At 45.8% G+C, this 17,595-nt stretch overlaps 1 protein-coding gene across 3 annotated transcripts in view; it reads right to left on the reverse strand.

The window, feature by feature from the left end:
• The window catches only part of CGREF1 (cell growth regulator with EF-hand domain 1), a 130,904-nt gene that overhangs the window by 49,280 nt on the left and 64,029 nt on the right, over positions 1-17,595 (reverse strand). For all 3 annotated transcript variants that reach the window (XM_088480523.1, XM_088480524.1, XM_088480525.1), the window contains exons 4-5: positions 16,127-16,197; positions 2,227-2,351 (exon numbers count right to left, since the gene is read on the reverse strand). In XM_088480523.1, coding sequence (XP_088336649.1) covers positions 2,227-2,351; positions 16,127-16,197 — 196 coding nt within the window. The remainder of the gene's footprint in view (positions 1-2,226; positions 2,352-16,126; positions 16,198-17,595) is intronic.

Genomic DNA, 17,595 nt, shown 5'->3' on the forward strand with positions numbered 1-17,595 from the left:
GTAGTCCAAGAAATACCATGGAATCCAAGATAAAACAAAGAGCCATCATAGAATTTCTGGAAAGAGAAGGCTGCAGTGCTACAGAAATCCACAGAAGACTGAAAAAAGTGTATGGTGAGCGTACAAGTGACTATAGCACAGGTTCTCAAACTCGGTCCTCAGGACCCCAAAAAGTGCATGTTTTCTAGGTCTCCTCACAGAATCACAAGTGAGGTATTAGCTCCACCTGTGGATCTTTTAAAATGTGTCAGTAAGTAATGAATACACCTGTGTACCAGCATGGTGACCTGCAAAACATGAACTGTGTGGGGTCCTGAGGACCGAGTTTGAGAACCACAGGACTATAGCAATGTCAGAAGGTGGATGAAGCATTTTCAATCGGGAGAATTGTCCGTGTGTGTCAAACCTCGTGGTTGCAGACCATCAACTGCAGTGACACCAGAGAACCGACACAAAGTCGATGCCATGATTCAGAAAGACCATTGTGTGACCATCAGATATATCAGTGATGAACTTAAATGTAGCCATGGCACTGTAGAAACACTAATCAATGATTTGGGATATATTAAAGTGTGTGCTAAATGGGTTCCAAAGCAATTAACCAGGGATCATAAGGCCCAGAGGGTGTAAGTGTGCCATGACCTTTTGACCAACTTTGAAGCCAACCCTGAGATGTTTTTGGAAAATGTCATTGCAGGAGATGAGACCTCAGTATTCCTTTATGACCCAGAAACAAAGGCCCAGTCAAAGCAATGGAAACACCCAAGTTCACCTAGGCCAAAAAAGTTTAAATCACAGCGATCCGTAAACAAAGTCATGGCCACATCCTTCTGGGATTGCAGAGGTGTTATTCTCATCGATGACTTGGTACCAAAATAAAAGTCACATGTCATCTTACTCCATGACAATGCCAGACCTCACACTTTGATGGCAACATCTGCGGCCATTGCCAAAATGGGGTGGGTAATAACGCCACATCCACCATACAGTCCTGATTTGGCCCCTTCTGATTTTCATCTATTTGGCCCTCTCAAATGCTGTCTTCGGGGTCAACATTTTGAAGACATAGAGGTTGTTAAAAACACCATAAGTTCCTGGGTCAAACACCAAACACTGGAATTTTTCCAAAGTGGATTCACAGCTTGGCTTGAGAGGTGAAGAAAATGTTTGAGGGCAGATGGTGAATTTTTTGAGTAGAGTCATTCTGTTACTAAGACTTCAAAATATTTTACTGCAAATTTTCAAATCTGTGTCTATAATAAAATCTGAGTTGTGAGCATTTAGGCATTACTTTTTGAACAAACCTCGTATAATATTATCTGTAGAAAATAGTTTTTACCAAATGCTCCATTTAGTAGTGTGCCAAGCTACATACCATTGCATTGTGGTTATCCATGCAGCCTGTGTTCTTCTCACTCTTTATAACTCTAGTGCCCACTGACACTTTACCTGGACTGAACCACAGCAGTGACCACAATATTTGCAGGTTACATTTATTGCCATCACAATGCTGAAAGTTTATGGATTTTGGAAAAGGTGAGGAAGGAATAAGGCCCTCATTCAGACCCCCTCGCGAGCGGCTGTCCGCTCGCAAGTGGGTCGATGGTCCCCACTGCGTATGCGCACGACGGAGGGAGCTCCGTCGTGCGCATGCGCGAGACCCGACGAGCGAAGGACTTTCCTTCGCTCGGAGTGTCTCATCAAAGGGGGCGTGCTGCCGATGGTGACTGACAGCACGCCCCCTTTGGTGGGCGTGCCGGGGGCGTGCCTGCCAGACGTAGGCGTTCCCAAGGGAACGCCTACCGTCTGAAGCCGGCCCCACTGACATCACTAGTGATGTCAGTGGGAGTGATTTTGGCTCTGATAGAGCCAAAATCACTCCTGGCCTTGCGGTTGAAAAACCCAACCGCAGGCTTTTGCTTGCAGTTTCGATGGTCGCGATGGTCAAGACCATCGCGACCATCATCCTGCACGCTCGTATATGCTGTGGGTGGTGACCCACAGCTATACGAGCGTCCAGGAGGATGCTCCATATTAATGGAGGTGGGCCCTGATTCAGAGTGAGCACTCTGGTAGGAGCGTCCGGCTCTGAATCAGGGCCTAAGAGTAATTGAGGATTTCCAGCCCCCCATGGCTGACATGGCTTTAACCCTTGGGTGTACTCAGTACTACAGCTCGCCAACACCCTTCAGCAAATAGAAACTTACTAAAGAATATGATACTTACTGAATCGTGAGCTGGTTCATTCTGGAAACTTATTGTCAGAAGTCCACTTAGCAGCCGCATAAGTTCCAGACCATCCAGAAGTCCGCTCTTGTCAAAGTCATACAGCACAAAGAGGTGCAAGATGGCTGACGGGTAAAAAACACAACAAGATGTAAATGTTACAAAAGAATCTTAAACATGCCAAATATTTTAGTTAGTTGCAGATAATTTCTGGGCACAAAGCGCAAAGCCCATGTAACGATTACCAGTGAGAAGTAACTGAACTGTATTGTATGGACTGCTAGACATGATGGGACTCATTTGGAGCTGCGTCTGTTGTCTTTGTGAATGCGCACCAATAACGTGCACCTACATGTCTGCGAGTAGACTTCTGCGTTCCATTGACTTGTCTCTATGCCCATGGTGCTGGAATGGGGGAAGGGCCTTGATCCCCAGATGCAGCTATTATGGGTGTTGGAGGGTTGCTGCAATGATAATGACGGATGTCAGCTGCTCCATTTGGCTGCTACAGGGGCTTTGGGGGCTCAGTGTGAAGGGGCATGGCCTGACCGTGTGAAAAATGTTTTTGCAGTTCCGTGAGCCCCTCACCCCAATCATCAGTGTGATCATTTCCCCCACAGGCAGAGGAGACTGCTGCTGCTCTTCTGGAGGTATGTGACAGCAACAGGGGAATTATCAGGGGTCTGTACAGGAAGTGTATGTATGTATATATATATATATATATATATATATATATATATATATATATATATAATGCCAGGTACCTCCGACTCGCTCTGAGACAGGAAGCTCTGAACAGCTGGAGGTTACGTGACATCACCAGGGGCGGGATGTATGATGAATCGCATTCAGGATGTGATGCATCCCAGCACCCTTCTCATGTATGCTGGCGTTAATTGGTTGTTAGGTCCAGTCCAGGTTTTGCAGTTTGCTGGGGTTCTCAACCAAGCAATCAGCACCAACTGTGAGCTGAGCTTAAGGCTTTGCTGGAAGCAGAGCACAGTGCTCCTGACGCAGGACAAGCTGGCCAGGCGATAGGCTGGGGGTTGAGGTTAGGATGCCAGGACCTGAAAAGTCCAAAGATCTTGCTCATTCTGTCTGTAAGCCAGAGAGGCAAACCTAGTACTGTTACTGCTTCATCTTATATAAGGTTTGTGACCTGCGGTAATACCAGACTTGATGCTTGTTGTGAAGTGGCTGCCAAGCTGAAATTAATAAAATAATCCACTGTTTTACCATACTGCTGGACGTGATTCTTCCTGCCTTGTGACATTTGGTGGCCCATATGGGCATCCTGCACAGTGAAGATCCATCAACGAATACAGCACCAGAGATCCAGGGGAGCTGTGGCAGTCGGCTTTGTTCCAGTGCTTAGTGTGGTGCAGGGCGGAAGCCTGAGCTGCACAACAGCTGGGTGGCGAGTATGGTGAACCGACCCAAGGAAAAAATCTTTTTTTTTCTGTTTTTAATTTGTGCTTTTTCCTGCAGTTGCACCAGCAGGGAGAAGGTTAAGTTATTTGCTTGTTGGAATAATCCAAATTGGTTTGTGTGCTGGGTTAAAGTCGGGATGGGCAGCGCAGCACAAACTTAGGAGATTGTAAAGTGCAATTAAAATGAGAATGTTTTTTTTCCTGAAGCTCACACACAGAAGTGTTCCTGCTATAAGTGATTGTGTTACAGTAACTTAAGTCAGGCGTTGTTTCCATATAACTCTCTCCTTTAAATCTACTACAAAACCTGAGAACAGTATGGATGAAATTCTCCGGGATATCACAAATGTGGCTGCAGGCCAGCACGCCCAGATAGAATTGCTGCAATCCCAAATGCAGCTGGGAAGTAATAGGCTCATGCATGCAGAGTTAGTGCCGCTCCGAAGAGCAGATCAGGAGCCAAAGATGATGCAGAAAATGACAGCAACTGTTAATGTCTCCGCATATTTGCACACCATGACAGGGGGGCTGAGAGGGGGGGAGCGGGTAGTAATTACCCAGGCCCGGGCTTGCTGGAGGGGCCTGGCACTGCTCCCCCTCCCTCTTGCGTCACAGCAGCCCAGCACACGCTGCTGTGTGCTGGGCTGCACTGGGAGGCTGCTTGCAGCAGTTGGAGCAGTCTCCTCTGCATATGGGGGGAGCGAACACGCTGATCGCGCCACCATTGGCTGTGCGCTGGGCTGAGGGGCACACAGCACCCACCTCCCCGGCGCAAAGCGGCACTGCAAAAATATTTTTTTTTCTAAGGGGACGTAACAACACCTCCTGCGATTAGGCCACGCCCCTGTCACCTGGGCCCGGCGCGGTTGTCAGCGGCCCTGCACCATGAAAGGACTGCAAATCACCTGGGTTGGCAGAGGAAAGAAAGTCAATAAGCTAGCTCCATATTGAACCGGGGAAGCTCAGAAAGCATATACGGACCTGCCTGAGCAGCAGCTGAAGGATGCTTTACTTCCTAGAATAGGGGTGACCGGAGCAATGCTCAAAGGTTCCATGACTGGTGATTTTCCCCTTCAGAAGCACCCCGAATGCAGCTAGCAGAACTGGCCAGGCTGGGTAAGGCATGATCAAGCCAGAGGTAAATACAGTGAGTCGAGTGTTGGATATAGTAGCCATAGATCACTGTATATGGGGTTTGGATTGAGGCGTACAGAGGTGGTCTTTGCAGGCTGACCCCCAAACCTTTGAGGGATTGGCTACAGTTATCGAGCAGTACCTCACACTGGGGAATGACAAAAGTGCCTGACCGGGACCCACGACCTTTACCCAAACCATGCACCTGGGGTCTAACAAAAGCTATCACAAGGAACAAAGGAGGGAATGAATATTCGTCGGGATTGCCCAAAGCCGTCCGAACTAATGGAGTGCACAACAGGCAATGTGGCTAAACTAGCTATCAGTATGTGCACCGGGCTTTCTTCCCCCAAAGAGACAACCCTGTTCCAAGTGGCAGTACAAATTGAGGGTCGAGAAGTCTGGGCCATTGTGGATACTGGGAGTAGCTTCAGAGAGAAGCTGATCAAGTATTGCCACCTGTAATGGATCTTTTGGTACATGGGGCCACGGAAGAGTATTGCCGAGGACAATTTTCACTGATAGTTAACGGACGAGTCCTACACATTGTGGCCGTGGTGGCCCCACAATCTCCATACCCCCTGATATTGGGACAGGATTTTCCCTTACTAAAAGAGATATTTGCCAGCCAGACCAATGAAGAGCTACCAGTGACTGTCAGCGTGATCCATCTGCAGACCAAGAGGTAGAAAGACTGAATAACCATTCTGACCAGGAATATGGCAAAACCAGTAATGGTCACTGAAAGACCAGAGGACAGCAGTCCGAAAGATGACTTGTCGCCTGTTGACAAGGACGTGTCTTAGTGGGACTTTGTTTTGCACGTGATCATTAAATGATAGTAATCTAGTGAATGCTTTTCAAGGTGTTGTAGAAATAAATGGCAAAATAGAGAACGCCTTGCCTCCAGAAGGCACACCATATATTATATTATAATCATATGTTGTATCGTGTAGCCTATGTACAAGGCAAAAGGTGGAACAGTTGTTAGTTCCCCAAGTGCATTTACCATTGGTACTTAAGACTGCTCATACGCAGCTCTGGGGATGACATTTAGGGGAGGAGAAAACCCTCCAGTGAATAAAATATAGATTATTTTGGCCTGGTATACACGCCGCAGTAAAGAACTATTGTCAGGAATGTCCCGTCTATCAGGGGACATCTCCCAGAACCCAGTTTAGAGTTCCCTTGGTACCCCTGCCGGTCATTTCTGTTCCATTTGAATAGATTTGATTGGTCCAATTGAGAAATCAGCTGGGGGTCACCAATACATACGAGTAATATTAGATTATGATACTAGATATCCCAAAGCAATATCTCAAAGAAACATTAAATCCAGTACCATTGCTCGAGAGCTGGTAATGCTTTATACCTGTGTAGGCATACCTAAGGAGGTTCTAACTGACCAAGGAACCCCTTATGTCCAAATTAATGAAAGACCTGTGTCGGTTATGAGAGAATAGCTTCAGTCTATCACCCCCAAACTGATGGTTTGGTAGAGAGATTCAACCAAACTCTCAAACAAATAATTAGACAGGTCGTCAATGAAGACAGTCGAGATTGGGATTTACTGTTGCCCTATTTGATGTTTTGAATATGGGAAGTGCCACAGGCTTCTACAAACTTTAGCCCATTTGAACTCCTGTATGGGAGACAACCCCAGGAAGTGCTAGACCTGTTAAAAGAAGAGTGAGAACAATAACCCATTCAATAATCTAACGTTGTACACTTTGTGTCACAACTGTACAGCTGGTTAAGTCAACTAAGGCCCTCAGTTAAACTACATATAGACCAAGCCCGACAGCGACAAAAACGCAACTATGATGGTCCTTCAACCCTGGGGACAAGGTGTTGGTTCTAGTTCCCCCTGCTGAGAGCAAACTGTATGCTCATTGGCAGGGACCATATGAAGTTATTGAAAAACTAGGGCCGGCTAATTATAATGTCCAACAGGAAGGGAGACGAAAGGCTGAACAGATCTACCATATTAACCTGTTGAAACCATGGTGAGAGAGTATTACACAAACCTCAGGTGTTGCTATTAAAACTCAGGAATGTATAGTACCTATTGAAGAGAGGTTAAATGCCGACCAAAAACAGCAAGTTATAGAAATAGAAGGTCGAAATCAGGATGTGTTTCCCCCATTCCAGGCAGAACTCAAATCATAAAACATGATATTATCACCCCACCTGGGGTCACTGTATATCAAAGGCCTTACGGCATTCCTGAAGCCAGACAAGAAGCCATAAAGCAAGGAGGTAGGAGAAATGCTCCCTGTTGGGAGAAAGAAGAGTCCAATTGTAAATGGAACAACCATATTGTATCAGTGCCAAACCCCTCAGGGGCTTTGAGGTTCTGCAATGATTTTAGAAAGTTGAATAAGGTTTCTAAATTTGACTCTTATCCCATGCCACAAGTTGACAAATTAATTGAGAATTTGGCCAAAAGCCAATACCTGACTACCTTAGACCTAACTAAGGGTAATTGGCAAACTCCCTTAACAGAGTCAGCTAAGGCTAAAACAGCATATTCAACACCAGAAGGATTATTCCAATTTCAGGCACTACCTTTTGGCTTACATGAGGCCCCTGCCACCTTGGAAAGAGCAATGACTAAGCTGTTAAGACCACATCAAGAGTATGCAGCTACACCTCTCAAAAGTAGAAGCTTTGCTTAACTCCTTATGGGTTCATGGGTTTCCTGTCAATACCCAGAATTGTGCAAGGCTAAGTACGTTGGGTATGTAGTTGGCCATGGGCAGGTAAAGCCTCAGATGAATAAAGTGGCCCTTCATGGCCCAAACCAGAGAGAAAAAAGCAGCTGAGAACCTTTTTGGGGTTAGTGGGCTACTATAGTAAATTTATTCATGATTTTGTGACCAGAGCAGCCCCACTAACCGACTTGAGAAAAAAAAAAAGTCCAAATAAGATAGTCTGGACGCTGCTGAAGCAGCTTGGAAACATTCAATAGGAGCCTTGGTTTCCGCTCCCATGCTGCATACTCCAGACTTCAAAAAAGAGTTTATCCTTCAAGTTGATGCCTTCGGAACAGGGTTGGGAGCAGTATGGTCATACCAACAAAGAAGTAAATGCTACGGTGACTTGTTGGTTTCTGGCATTACAGTAATTTCAGTTTACAGTACAACATAGGTCTGGAAAGCTGCAAAGTAATGCTGATGCCCTGTCTCGGAAGTACACCCCTCAGATTTTCCCAGAAAGGCCCATGGTACAAGCAAGGAGAGGGGGAAAAGTAGAAAAAAGAGCAGAGGTTCACAAGTACATGCTCAAAACTAGAGATGTGCACTGACCCCCGTGTTTTTGTTTTGGATCTTGATCTCCCCTGGGTTTGGATCTGGATTGCTTTTGCCAAAACCTCACCTCCGTGTTTTGTATTTTGGGTTGGGTTTTGGATCTGGATCTTTTCTTAAAAATCATAAAAACAGCTAAAATCACATAAAATGGGCCTGTTTTTGTTCCTACAGTATTAATAACCTCAATAACATTTATTTCCACTCATTTCCAGTCAATTATGACCACCTTACCGCTCACAATATTGATTTTTTTAATCTGGTTAAAAGTCCAAAAGGTTGCATCCAGCTAGCTGGCTCACAACTGAGTGATAAACAGAGTTGAGGACTGTACAAAGATGATGGTTGGGGTACCCCTTGAGGATTGAAGATTTGATAGTTGATAGTTGGCGCATCCACTGGCTGAAGTAAGAAGAGTTAATACTTGATAATTGGTGCAGCCCCTGGCTGAGAATTGATAATTGGTGCAGTCCCTGGCTGAAGAATTGATAACTGGTGCAGCCCCTGGTTGAAGAATTGATAATTGGTGCAGCCCCTGGCTGAAGAATTGATAATTGGTGCAGCCCCTGGCTGAAGAATTGATAATTGGTGCAGCCCCTGGCTGAAGAATTGATAATTGGTGCAGCCCCTGGCTGAAGAATTGATAGTTGATAGTTAATTGTTGATGCAGCTTTCGGGCTGAGTAGTAGTGGAATACAGAGCTATGCTTAGGAAGGAACCAGTCCTACAACAGCCTTGAGGCCTGGAACTCTTGGCAAGTTGCGGCCATTACAGCCTTGAGGGCTGGTGAGTAGTGACGACAGGTGGCCTTTGGGCCATGAAGCAGGATGTGGCCTTTGGGCCATGTAGCAGCCTTAAGGGCTGAGAACCCATGGCTGAATGTCACTGTTGTGCGACTTGTGCCGTCGGGTTGACACAACAAGCAGCAAGTGGTTCAGAATTTACCTTGAAAAAAATGAAAGGGGCAGCAGGAGATGCTGTCTGTGGCCATTACAATTTCTGGACATTCATAAACCATAACATTATAAAGGTCAGGCAGCAATACCCCAACCAGCACATAATGGAAAGGAAAAAGGTGCAAGATGGAATTGTCCTTGGGCCTTACCACCCACCCTTATGTTGTATATATGAAACAGGACATTCACAGTTTAACAAACCAATCACTTCAGCGACACTTGTGGCTGAAATGATTGGTGGCAATGTTCCCATACACAATGTCCACTGCGCATTGGCAGCTGGCTTTACAATACATTAGATGTTGCCATCGTCATCCCCATCAGTGTGTGCATCCTCCGCCTCTTCACACAATATGAATTCATCCCCGCTGGAATCCACCATTACAGAGTCGCTAATGTCTTTTTTGGACTTAATTGGTAAAGGTCTTCCTCGTGGAATTTGTAATTCATTTGGATGAACATCATCTTTTCCACATTTTGGGGAAGTAACCTCCTACGCTGATCACTGACAAGGTTCCCGGCTGCACTGAAAACTTTTTCAGACTACACACTGGAGGGTGGGTAACATAAGTACAGCAAAGCCAGTTTGTGTAAGGGACTCCAAATTGCCTCTTTTTCCTACCAGTAGTAAAACGGACAGTCTGACATGCCTATTTGGATGCTATCCCTAAAATAGTCATCCACCATTCTCTGAATGGTGACTGTATCAGACAAAGTCACGGTAGACAGGTTATTCATTGTAGGCAGTTCTTTCAGACCCAACCAGATGTCATTAAATTTTGCTGACCGATCTGCATCACCACCAGCAGTGGGTCTCTTAGGAAAATTTGTTTTTTTCCTGGCAGCTGTAGAAACTGAAGGAGGAGATGTTGCTGTGTCACATTCCGCTTGAGCTGACAATTTTTTCACCACCAGCTCTTTGCATCTTTTCAGATTTATGTCCATCAGAAAGAAAGACACAAGGTATGCCTTAAACCTAGGATCAAGTATTGTCACCAAAATATAGTGATCTGATTTCAAGAGATTGACGACCCTTGTATCCTGTTGAAGCGAATGAAGGGCTTGATCTACAAGTCCCACATACTTAGCGAAATCACTCTGTTTCAGCTCCTCCTTCAGTTTCTTCAGCAGCTTTTGCAAAAGTCTGATTAGGGGAATGACCTAACTCAAGCTGGCAGTGTCTGAACTAACTTCACGTGTGGCAAGTTGTGACACTAGGTTTAGGATAGAAAGAGGTAACCCCATACATTGCTCATTATAAGTGATAAGGAAGGAATAGTAGAACCACAGAGAAGATTCCTAGTACTTATAAAGGCAGAGGAGAATCCAATCTCTTAGAATTCCTGGGGGTAAATTTACTAAGAATTGAGTCTGGGAGAGTTTGGGTATTTTTTCCCACTCTCAAATTTACTAATGTAAAACGTGGGAGCGAGATCTCCTTTAGTACCGGAAAATACTGGAGAGTTAGCAAACTCTCTTCATCTCTTCAATTCACCATCAGCTAAACTCGAGAACCTTTCCACTAGTGAAGATAGGATTCTGGAATTTACCAAGCAGAGAGTTTCTAAACTCTCATGAGAATGGAGAACTCTCCTGTAAAAACTCAAAAATGATGTAGGGTCCCTCCCAAGAGTACTAACCAGCCCTGGACTTGCCAGCCAGTCCTGGTTCCTAAAATTATGGGTAATAAAATGAGTAGGTTTCCACCATAATTTAAGAACCAGCACCAGGCTACAGGGACAGTCCTGGTTTTAATTATAGGGGGGAAAAAAATTGTGTAGGGGTCTCCCTATAATTAAAACCAACACCGGACCCAAAACGAATAGGGGGTAATGGAACCCTACTCATTTTGTTCTCCATAATTTTAGGAACCAGGACTGACTGGCAAGTCCGGGGTTGGTTAAGCTTTAGGGGGGGACCATATATCATTTTAAAAAAAAAAACATTTAAACTGTTTTTTAACAAATGTTATGATATCCAATGCTTACTCCATGTGAAAAGTCTAGAACCAGGCTAGCAAGATCTTCTGCCAATAGCAACCGCCTGTTGCTCCCTTAGAACTGGGATATGTTCACCGGTACTTGACTTACAGCTCAAGGTAGTAGTAATTCACATGGAGGAGCAAAAGGATTCAATGGTGAGTGCAACAGTAGGAATGGACACTAAATCATGGATAGTAGATATGAGTATAGATCCAGAACAGGAGGTGGCACACTAAGATGCGGAAAGAAGCTGCTTCAACATTCTGTTGGTAGTAAATGTGGAATTGTTATAAGAGTAGAAAAAACGGCTTGAGGCCCATACTGAAGAGTTTAGTAATTGATTTGGCTTTGAGAGCCGTGAAGTTGTGGCTTGAGCACTGAACAAGGTACAATGTCCTGATAAATAGTACCTAGACTTGAGTATGAGTTAATGTATAAATTAGTGTACAAATTAGAATCCAAAGTCCTGATGGACAATACGTAGGTTTGAGAACAATAGGGGGTTAAATCCCCCTCCTTTTTCTACTTAATGACCCCTCCATTTCATGCACCTGATTAGTACTGCTAGATTGATTGAGCAGCTGCCATTTTTGTTTGTCTGTTATGAGTTGCATGAAGGAGCCAGCATTAGTAGGGTATGCTGGTTCTAGTAGTGCTAGTTGGAGTTCCCAGGGGTGACTCCCAGGTAAGCTGGCTCTCAGTTTGGATGCATTTAGTTATGTGCCTTTATCATTAGGCCTTACATTTGCCAAAATTTATATATGTGCCTTTATCATGAGGCCTTATAATTGGTATATTTTACATTTGGGGTGAGCGTTTGGGCGTAGGGCCCCCGGGGGGCTGGTCTGGCTAGGCCTCCTCAGGGCATCACCACTTAATACACATAGTTACTTTTCATATCACCTTTTATGTTTGTTTATTATTCATGTATTTTTTCACATATATTTTAACCTCTCATTCCACACTTAGTAATTACTCGCACACAACTATACTTTACACTGCACTATCACTCTTTTTCCATTTTCGTGTGATGCTCTGGGGGGGTCCTGGGCTGGACGGGTTTTTTTGGGGTGCACTGCACCCCAGACGTGAACCCCTTAGTGTTAGGGACTGCTAGTAACAGAGAAGCCGTGATGTGGCCTAGCAGCTTCCCATGTATTTGCAAATGCATGCAACTAATATCTCTGAATTTCTATGACCATATAGTCTTCATATATTGTTGCAGGTATTATTCAGTGTGCTGAGGAACAATAGGGGGTTAAACCCCCCTCCTTTTTCTACTTCGTATGACCCCTCCCTTTCATGCACCTGATTAGTACTACTAGATTGATTGAGCAGCTGCCATTTTTGTTTGTAGGTTTGAGCACAAGTTTGTGTACAGGTCAGTATAAATTAGCATCCAAAGTCATGATGGACAAAACATAGGTTTGAGTACAGGTTTGTGTACAAATAAGCATCCACTGACCTGCTGAGAATGCCGATTCGGCTTGGAGGGCCGTCGCTGCCGGTGCAGCTAGAAACCCGTAGGTGGGATATGGAAGGTGGAGCATGGGAGTTAATGATTCGGCTAGGGAGCCATAGTAGAGGCCACAAAAGCCGAAGGCAGCTGGGAGACAAAACTGAGGAGACAGAGATCCTTCCAGCAGATTTGACAGGATACTGCTCGCGCCGCTGAGCCAAGAGAACTCACAGGAATGCTATAGTCGGCAAGGTGGCAAAGGTCTGGCATGTACAAATAGGAGGATCATCCAATCAGATTGTTCTATGGACAGTACATGACCTCCTGAGGCATGCTGAGCATCTAGCCTCTGAGGAGACCAGAACAACCGCATCATGCACAGGTAAATCTCCAGAGGGTGACAAGTCATGACTGTGACTTGTAACAACAGCATAGAACACAAGCAGCCTTCACATATCTCACTGATATGTGCAGGCTGCTTGCTCGGGAGAGTTTTGCAGAGAGAAGACACTGCAATCTCGGGTGAGTCATCTCATGCAAAATGTGCTACTCGGGGAGATATATCATTCTGCTTTACCATCAGAATTCTCACTCTCAGCTAAACTCGCTTCTTGATAAATTTGAGAGTTTCAGGAGCCTCAAATCACCAAACTCGATTCTTTGTAAATTTACCCCCTGGTATTGAAAAAGGAGAAGAGAACCCAACCTCTAAAGGATTTGTTATAAATAAAAAGGTAAAGTACAATGTAGTCTTTGATTATTCATAAAAATGAGAAAGGGAAAGTACAAAATACCTGTGATGAATGCTAGTGATGAGGGAGAGGAGACTCTATACTGTGAGGATCCCTAGTGATGAGGAAGGGAGAGGAGACTCTGTACTGTGAGGATGCCTAGTGATGAGGAAGGGAGAGGAGACACTATACTGTGAGGATCCCTAGTGATGAGGAAGGGAGAGGAGACACTATACCGTGAGGATCCCTAGTGATGAGGAAGGGAGAGGAGACACTATACTTTGAGGATCCCTAGTGATGAGGAAGGGAGAGGAGACAATGTACTGTGAGGATCCCTAGTGATGAGGAAGGGAGAGGAGACACTATACTGTGAGGATCCCTAGTGATGAGGAAGGGAGAGGAGACACTATACTGTGAGGATCACTAGTGATGAGGGAGAGGAGACTCTATACTGTGAGAACTCCTAGTGATGAGGAAGGGAGAGGAGACACTATACTGTGAGGATCCCTAGTGATGAGGAAGGGAGAGGATACTCTATACTGTGAGGATCCCTAGTGATGAGGAAGGGAGAGGAGACTCTATACTGTGAGGATCCCTAGTGATGAGGGAGAGGAGACTCTATACTGTGAGAACTCCTAGTGATGAGGAAGGGAGAGGAGACACTATACTGTGAGGATCCCTAGTGATGAGGAAGGGAAAGGAGACTCTATACTGTGAGGATCCCTAGTGATGAGGAAGGGAGAGGAGACACTATACTGTGAGGATCCCTAGTGATAAGGAAGGGAGAGGAGACACTATACTGTGAGGATCCCTAGTGATGAGGAAGGGAGAGGAGACACTATACTGTGAGGATCCCTAGTGATGAGGAAGGGAGAGGAGACACTATACTGTGAGGATCCCTAGTGATGAGGAGGGGAGAGGAGACAATGTACTGTGAGGATCCCTAGTGATGAGGAAGGGAGAGGAGACACTATACTGTGAGGATCCCTAGTGATGAGGAAGGGAGAGGAGACACTATACTGTGAGGATCCCTAGTGATGAGGAAGGGAGAGGAGACACTATAGTGTGAGGATCCCTAGTGATGAGGAAGGGAGAGGAGACTCTATACTGTGAGGATCCCTAGTGATGAGGAAGGGAGAACAGACTCAGGGCCTGATTCAGAGCCGCTCGTAAGCAGCCGCTCGCTCGCTACAAGCGATGTTCGCACATCTGTGCATGTGTATGGGTCGTAGTGTGCATGCGCCAACCAGTCATTGTGGTCGGAAATCGTGTGCTCGCAAAACAGCGAGGGCCTGCTAATTTGAGTGACAGAATGAGGCTTTTGTGGGTGGTAACAGGGGAAGGTGCTTGAAAACGGGGAGTTGAGATCTGAACGCAGGCGTGCCAAACGGTCAAAACGGGCGTTTAATAGGTGTGCATAATTAACAAAGCAGCGTCATCGACCATGTCACTTGGTTGTTTTTTAGCCTGAACTGCTCGCAGTGATTGCGGGAAGTAAAACCTACCACAAGCACTGCGAGCAGTTCAGATGCCTTTCGATGTACTCGATTAATCTAATAAATAGCGGAGATGACGTATGATGCGAGCGGCCAGGGGGCGTCTTTACAAAATAGCGTGCGCATGTTTCGTTCGCTCGCTCAGACAGAGGCATCAACAGACGGCAAAGAGCGAGCGCTCAATTTAAATAGCCGGCCCCTTTTTCTGAATGACCGTTCGCAAATAGCGTCTGGCTCTGAATCCGGCCCTCTGTACTGTGAGGATCCCTAGTGATGAGGAAGGGAGAGGAGACACTATACTGTGAGGATCCCTAGTGATGAGGAAGGGAGAGGAGACACTATACTGTGAGGATCCCTAGTGATAAGGAAGGGAGAGGAGACACTATACTGTGAGGATCCCTAGTGATGAGGAAGGGAGAGGAGACTCTGTACTGTGAGGATCCCTAGTGATGAGGAAGGGAGAGGAGACACTATACCGTGAGGATCCCTAGTGATGAGGAAGGGAGAGGAGACTCTGTACTGTGAGGATCCCTAGTTATGAGGAAGGGAAAGGAGACTCTGTACTGTGAGGATCCCTAGTTATGAGGAAGGGAAAGGAGACTCTGTACTGTGAGGATCCCCAGTGATGAGGAAGGGAAAGGAGACTCTGTACTGTGAGGATCCCTAGTGATAAGGAAGGGAGAGAAGATTCTGTACTGTGAGGATCCCTAGTGATGAGGAAGGGAGAGGAGACTCTATACTGTGAGGATCCCTAGTGATGAGGAAGGGAAAGGAGACTCTATACTGTGAGGATCCCCAGTGATGAGGAAGGGAAAGGAGACTCTGTACTGTGAGGATCCCCAGTGATGAGGAAGGGAAAGGAGACACTATACTGTGAGGATCCCTAGTGATGAGGAAGGGAGAGGAGACTCTATACTGTGAGGATCCCTAGTGATGAGGAAGGGAGAGGAGACTCTGTACTGTGAGGATCCCTAGTGATAAGGAAGGGAGAGAAGATTCTGTACTGTGAGGATCCCTAGTGATAAGGAAGGGAGAGAAGATTCTGTACTGTGAGGATCCCTAGTGATGAGGAAGGGAGAGGAGACTCTATACTGTGAGGATCCCTAGTGATGAGGAAGGGAGAGGAGACACTATACTGTGAGGATCCCTAGTGATGAGCAAGGGAGAGGAGACTCTATACTGTGAGGATCCCTAGTGATGAGCAAGGGAGAAGAGACTCTATACTGTGAGGATCCCCAGTGATGAGGAAGGGAAAGGAGACTCTATACTGTGAGGGTCCCTAGTGATGAGGAAGGGAGAGGAGACTCTGTACTGTGAGGATCCCTAGTGATGAGGAAGGGAAAGGAGACTCTATACTGTGAGGGTCCCTAGTGATGAGGAAGGGGAATAAGAACAAACAGTTACCTGTCTCTCGCTTCATGTTTGAAGCATTTTCTTCTAGAGGATCCTTTTCCTTCAAATATGCTTGTAAGTTGCTGAGGAACATAAAGAGATTATTCTGTATCATGAGAATTTACCACTGAACTACAGAGTGATTTACTACATTACATAATATTACAGTTGTTTTTTTAATTAGTTGATTTAATAAGAACATCAACAAAAAAAGAGAAATGTTCAGTAAATATCTAAGAGATACCGCATCAGGAGACGCGTGAAGTCGCTCAGCATTACCTCTCTTTAGCGATACCCAGCTAGTGGTAGCTCATCCAGTGGCAGATCATCCACAGAAGTATTGCAGAGCACTTTCGCCACGGTGACTATTGACTTTTTCTTTACCATACTCTTAGGGTCGGATGTAATAGGATGCACGTTTTAATAAAATTGTACTGTCACAGTGTGTTTGTCTTGTCTTTATTTTAATATTTTTTTTGTAGGTACCAGCGAGCCTGTAATGTCCCGCATGCTGGTACTTGTGGTTCTCCAAGTACCAGCATGCGGATGAGGCTTGCTGAAACCTGTAGTTCTACTGCAAAAATGTGAGATATGGTAAGAACTTACCTTTGTTATCTCTATTTCTACGAGGTCCATAGGGTTCCACAGGATACCTTGGGGTATAGGTGATGATGTCAGGCATCGGGCACCATAGAGTTAAGTTTTCAGCCTCCCAGGATGCACTAGGGTCCCCCTCCTATACCCCGCCCCCGAGCCAAGGCATCTCAGCTACGTACCAAGCCATAGGCCGGAGGAGGAGAAGGAAGAGAGAGAAAAAAAGATCTGGACACATTCTCACCAGAGGGAGACAGAAAAGCCCATCTGCAGTACAGGTGCGACAGGGCGGGAGTCCTGAGGAACCATATGGACTTCATAGAAATAGAGATAACAAAGGTAAGTTCTTACCATATCTCATATTTTCTACATCAGGGTCCATAGGGTATCCACAGGATACCTTGGGGATGTCCCAAAGCAGTATCCTTCAAGGGTGGGGACGCTCCTGTGCTGAAAGGAGAATCCGCCGCCCGAAGGAAGCATCCTGAGAGGCAAAGGTGTCAAACGCACAATACCTCACAAAGGTATGGACAGAGGACCACGTGGCAGCCTTGCAGATCTGAACTGCAGAGGCACCATGTCGAGCTGCCCACGAAGGACCCACAGACCTAGTGGAATGAGCCCTCACAGAGGATGGAACCGGAAGGCCTTCATGAAGATAAGCTTCTGAAATTGTCATACGAATCCAACCTGCCAAAGTTTGCTTTGAAGCAGGCCAACCCTTTTTACGGAAGCCATAGAGGACAAACAAGGCGTCCGACTTCCAAAATGAGGAAGTGCGGTCAACATAAATCCTTAAGGCCCGCACAACGTCCAAAGTGGCCTCACCCACAGAAAGGTCGGGCGAGTTAAAAGCCGGCACAACAATTTCCTTGTTGATATGGAAA

Source organism: Taudactylus pleione, unplaced genomic scaffold (genome assembly GCF_031769625.1).
Source record: "Taudactylus pleione unplaced genomic scaffold, aTauple2 ptg000254l, whole genome shotgun sequence".
Classification (NCBI taxonomy): domain Eukaryota; kingdom Metazoa; phylum Chordata; class Amphibia; order Anura; family Myobatrachidae; genus Taudactylus; species Taudactylus pleione.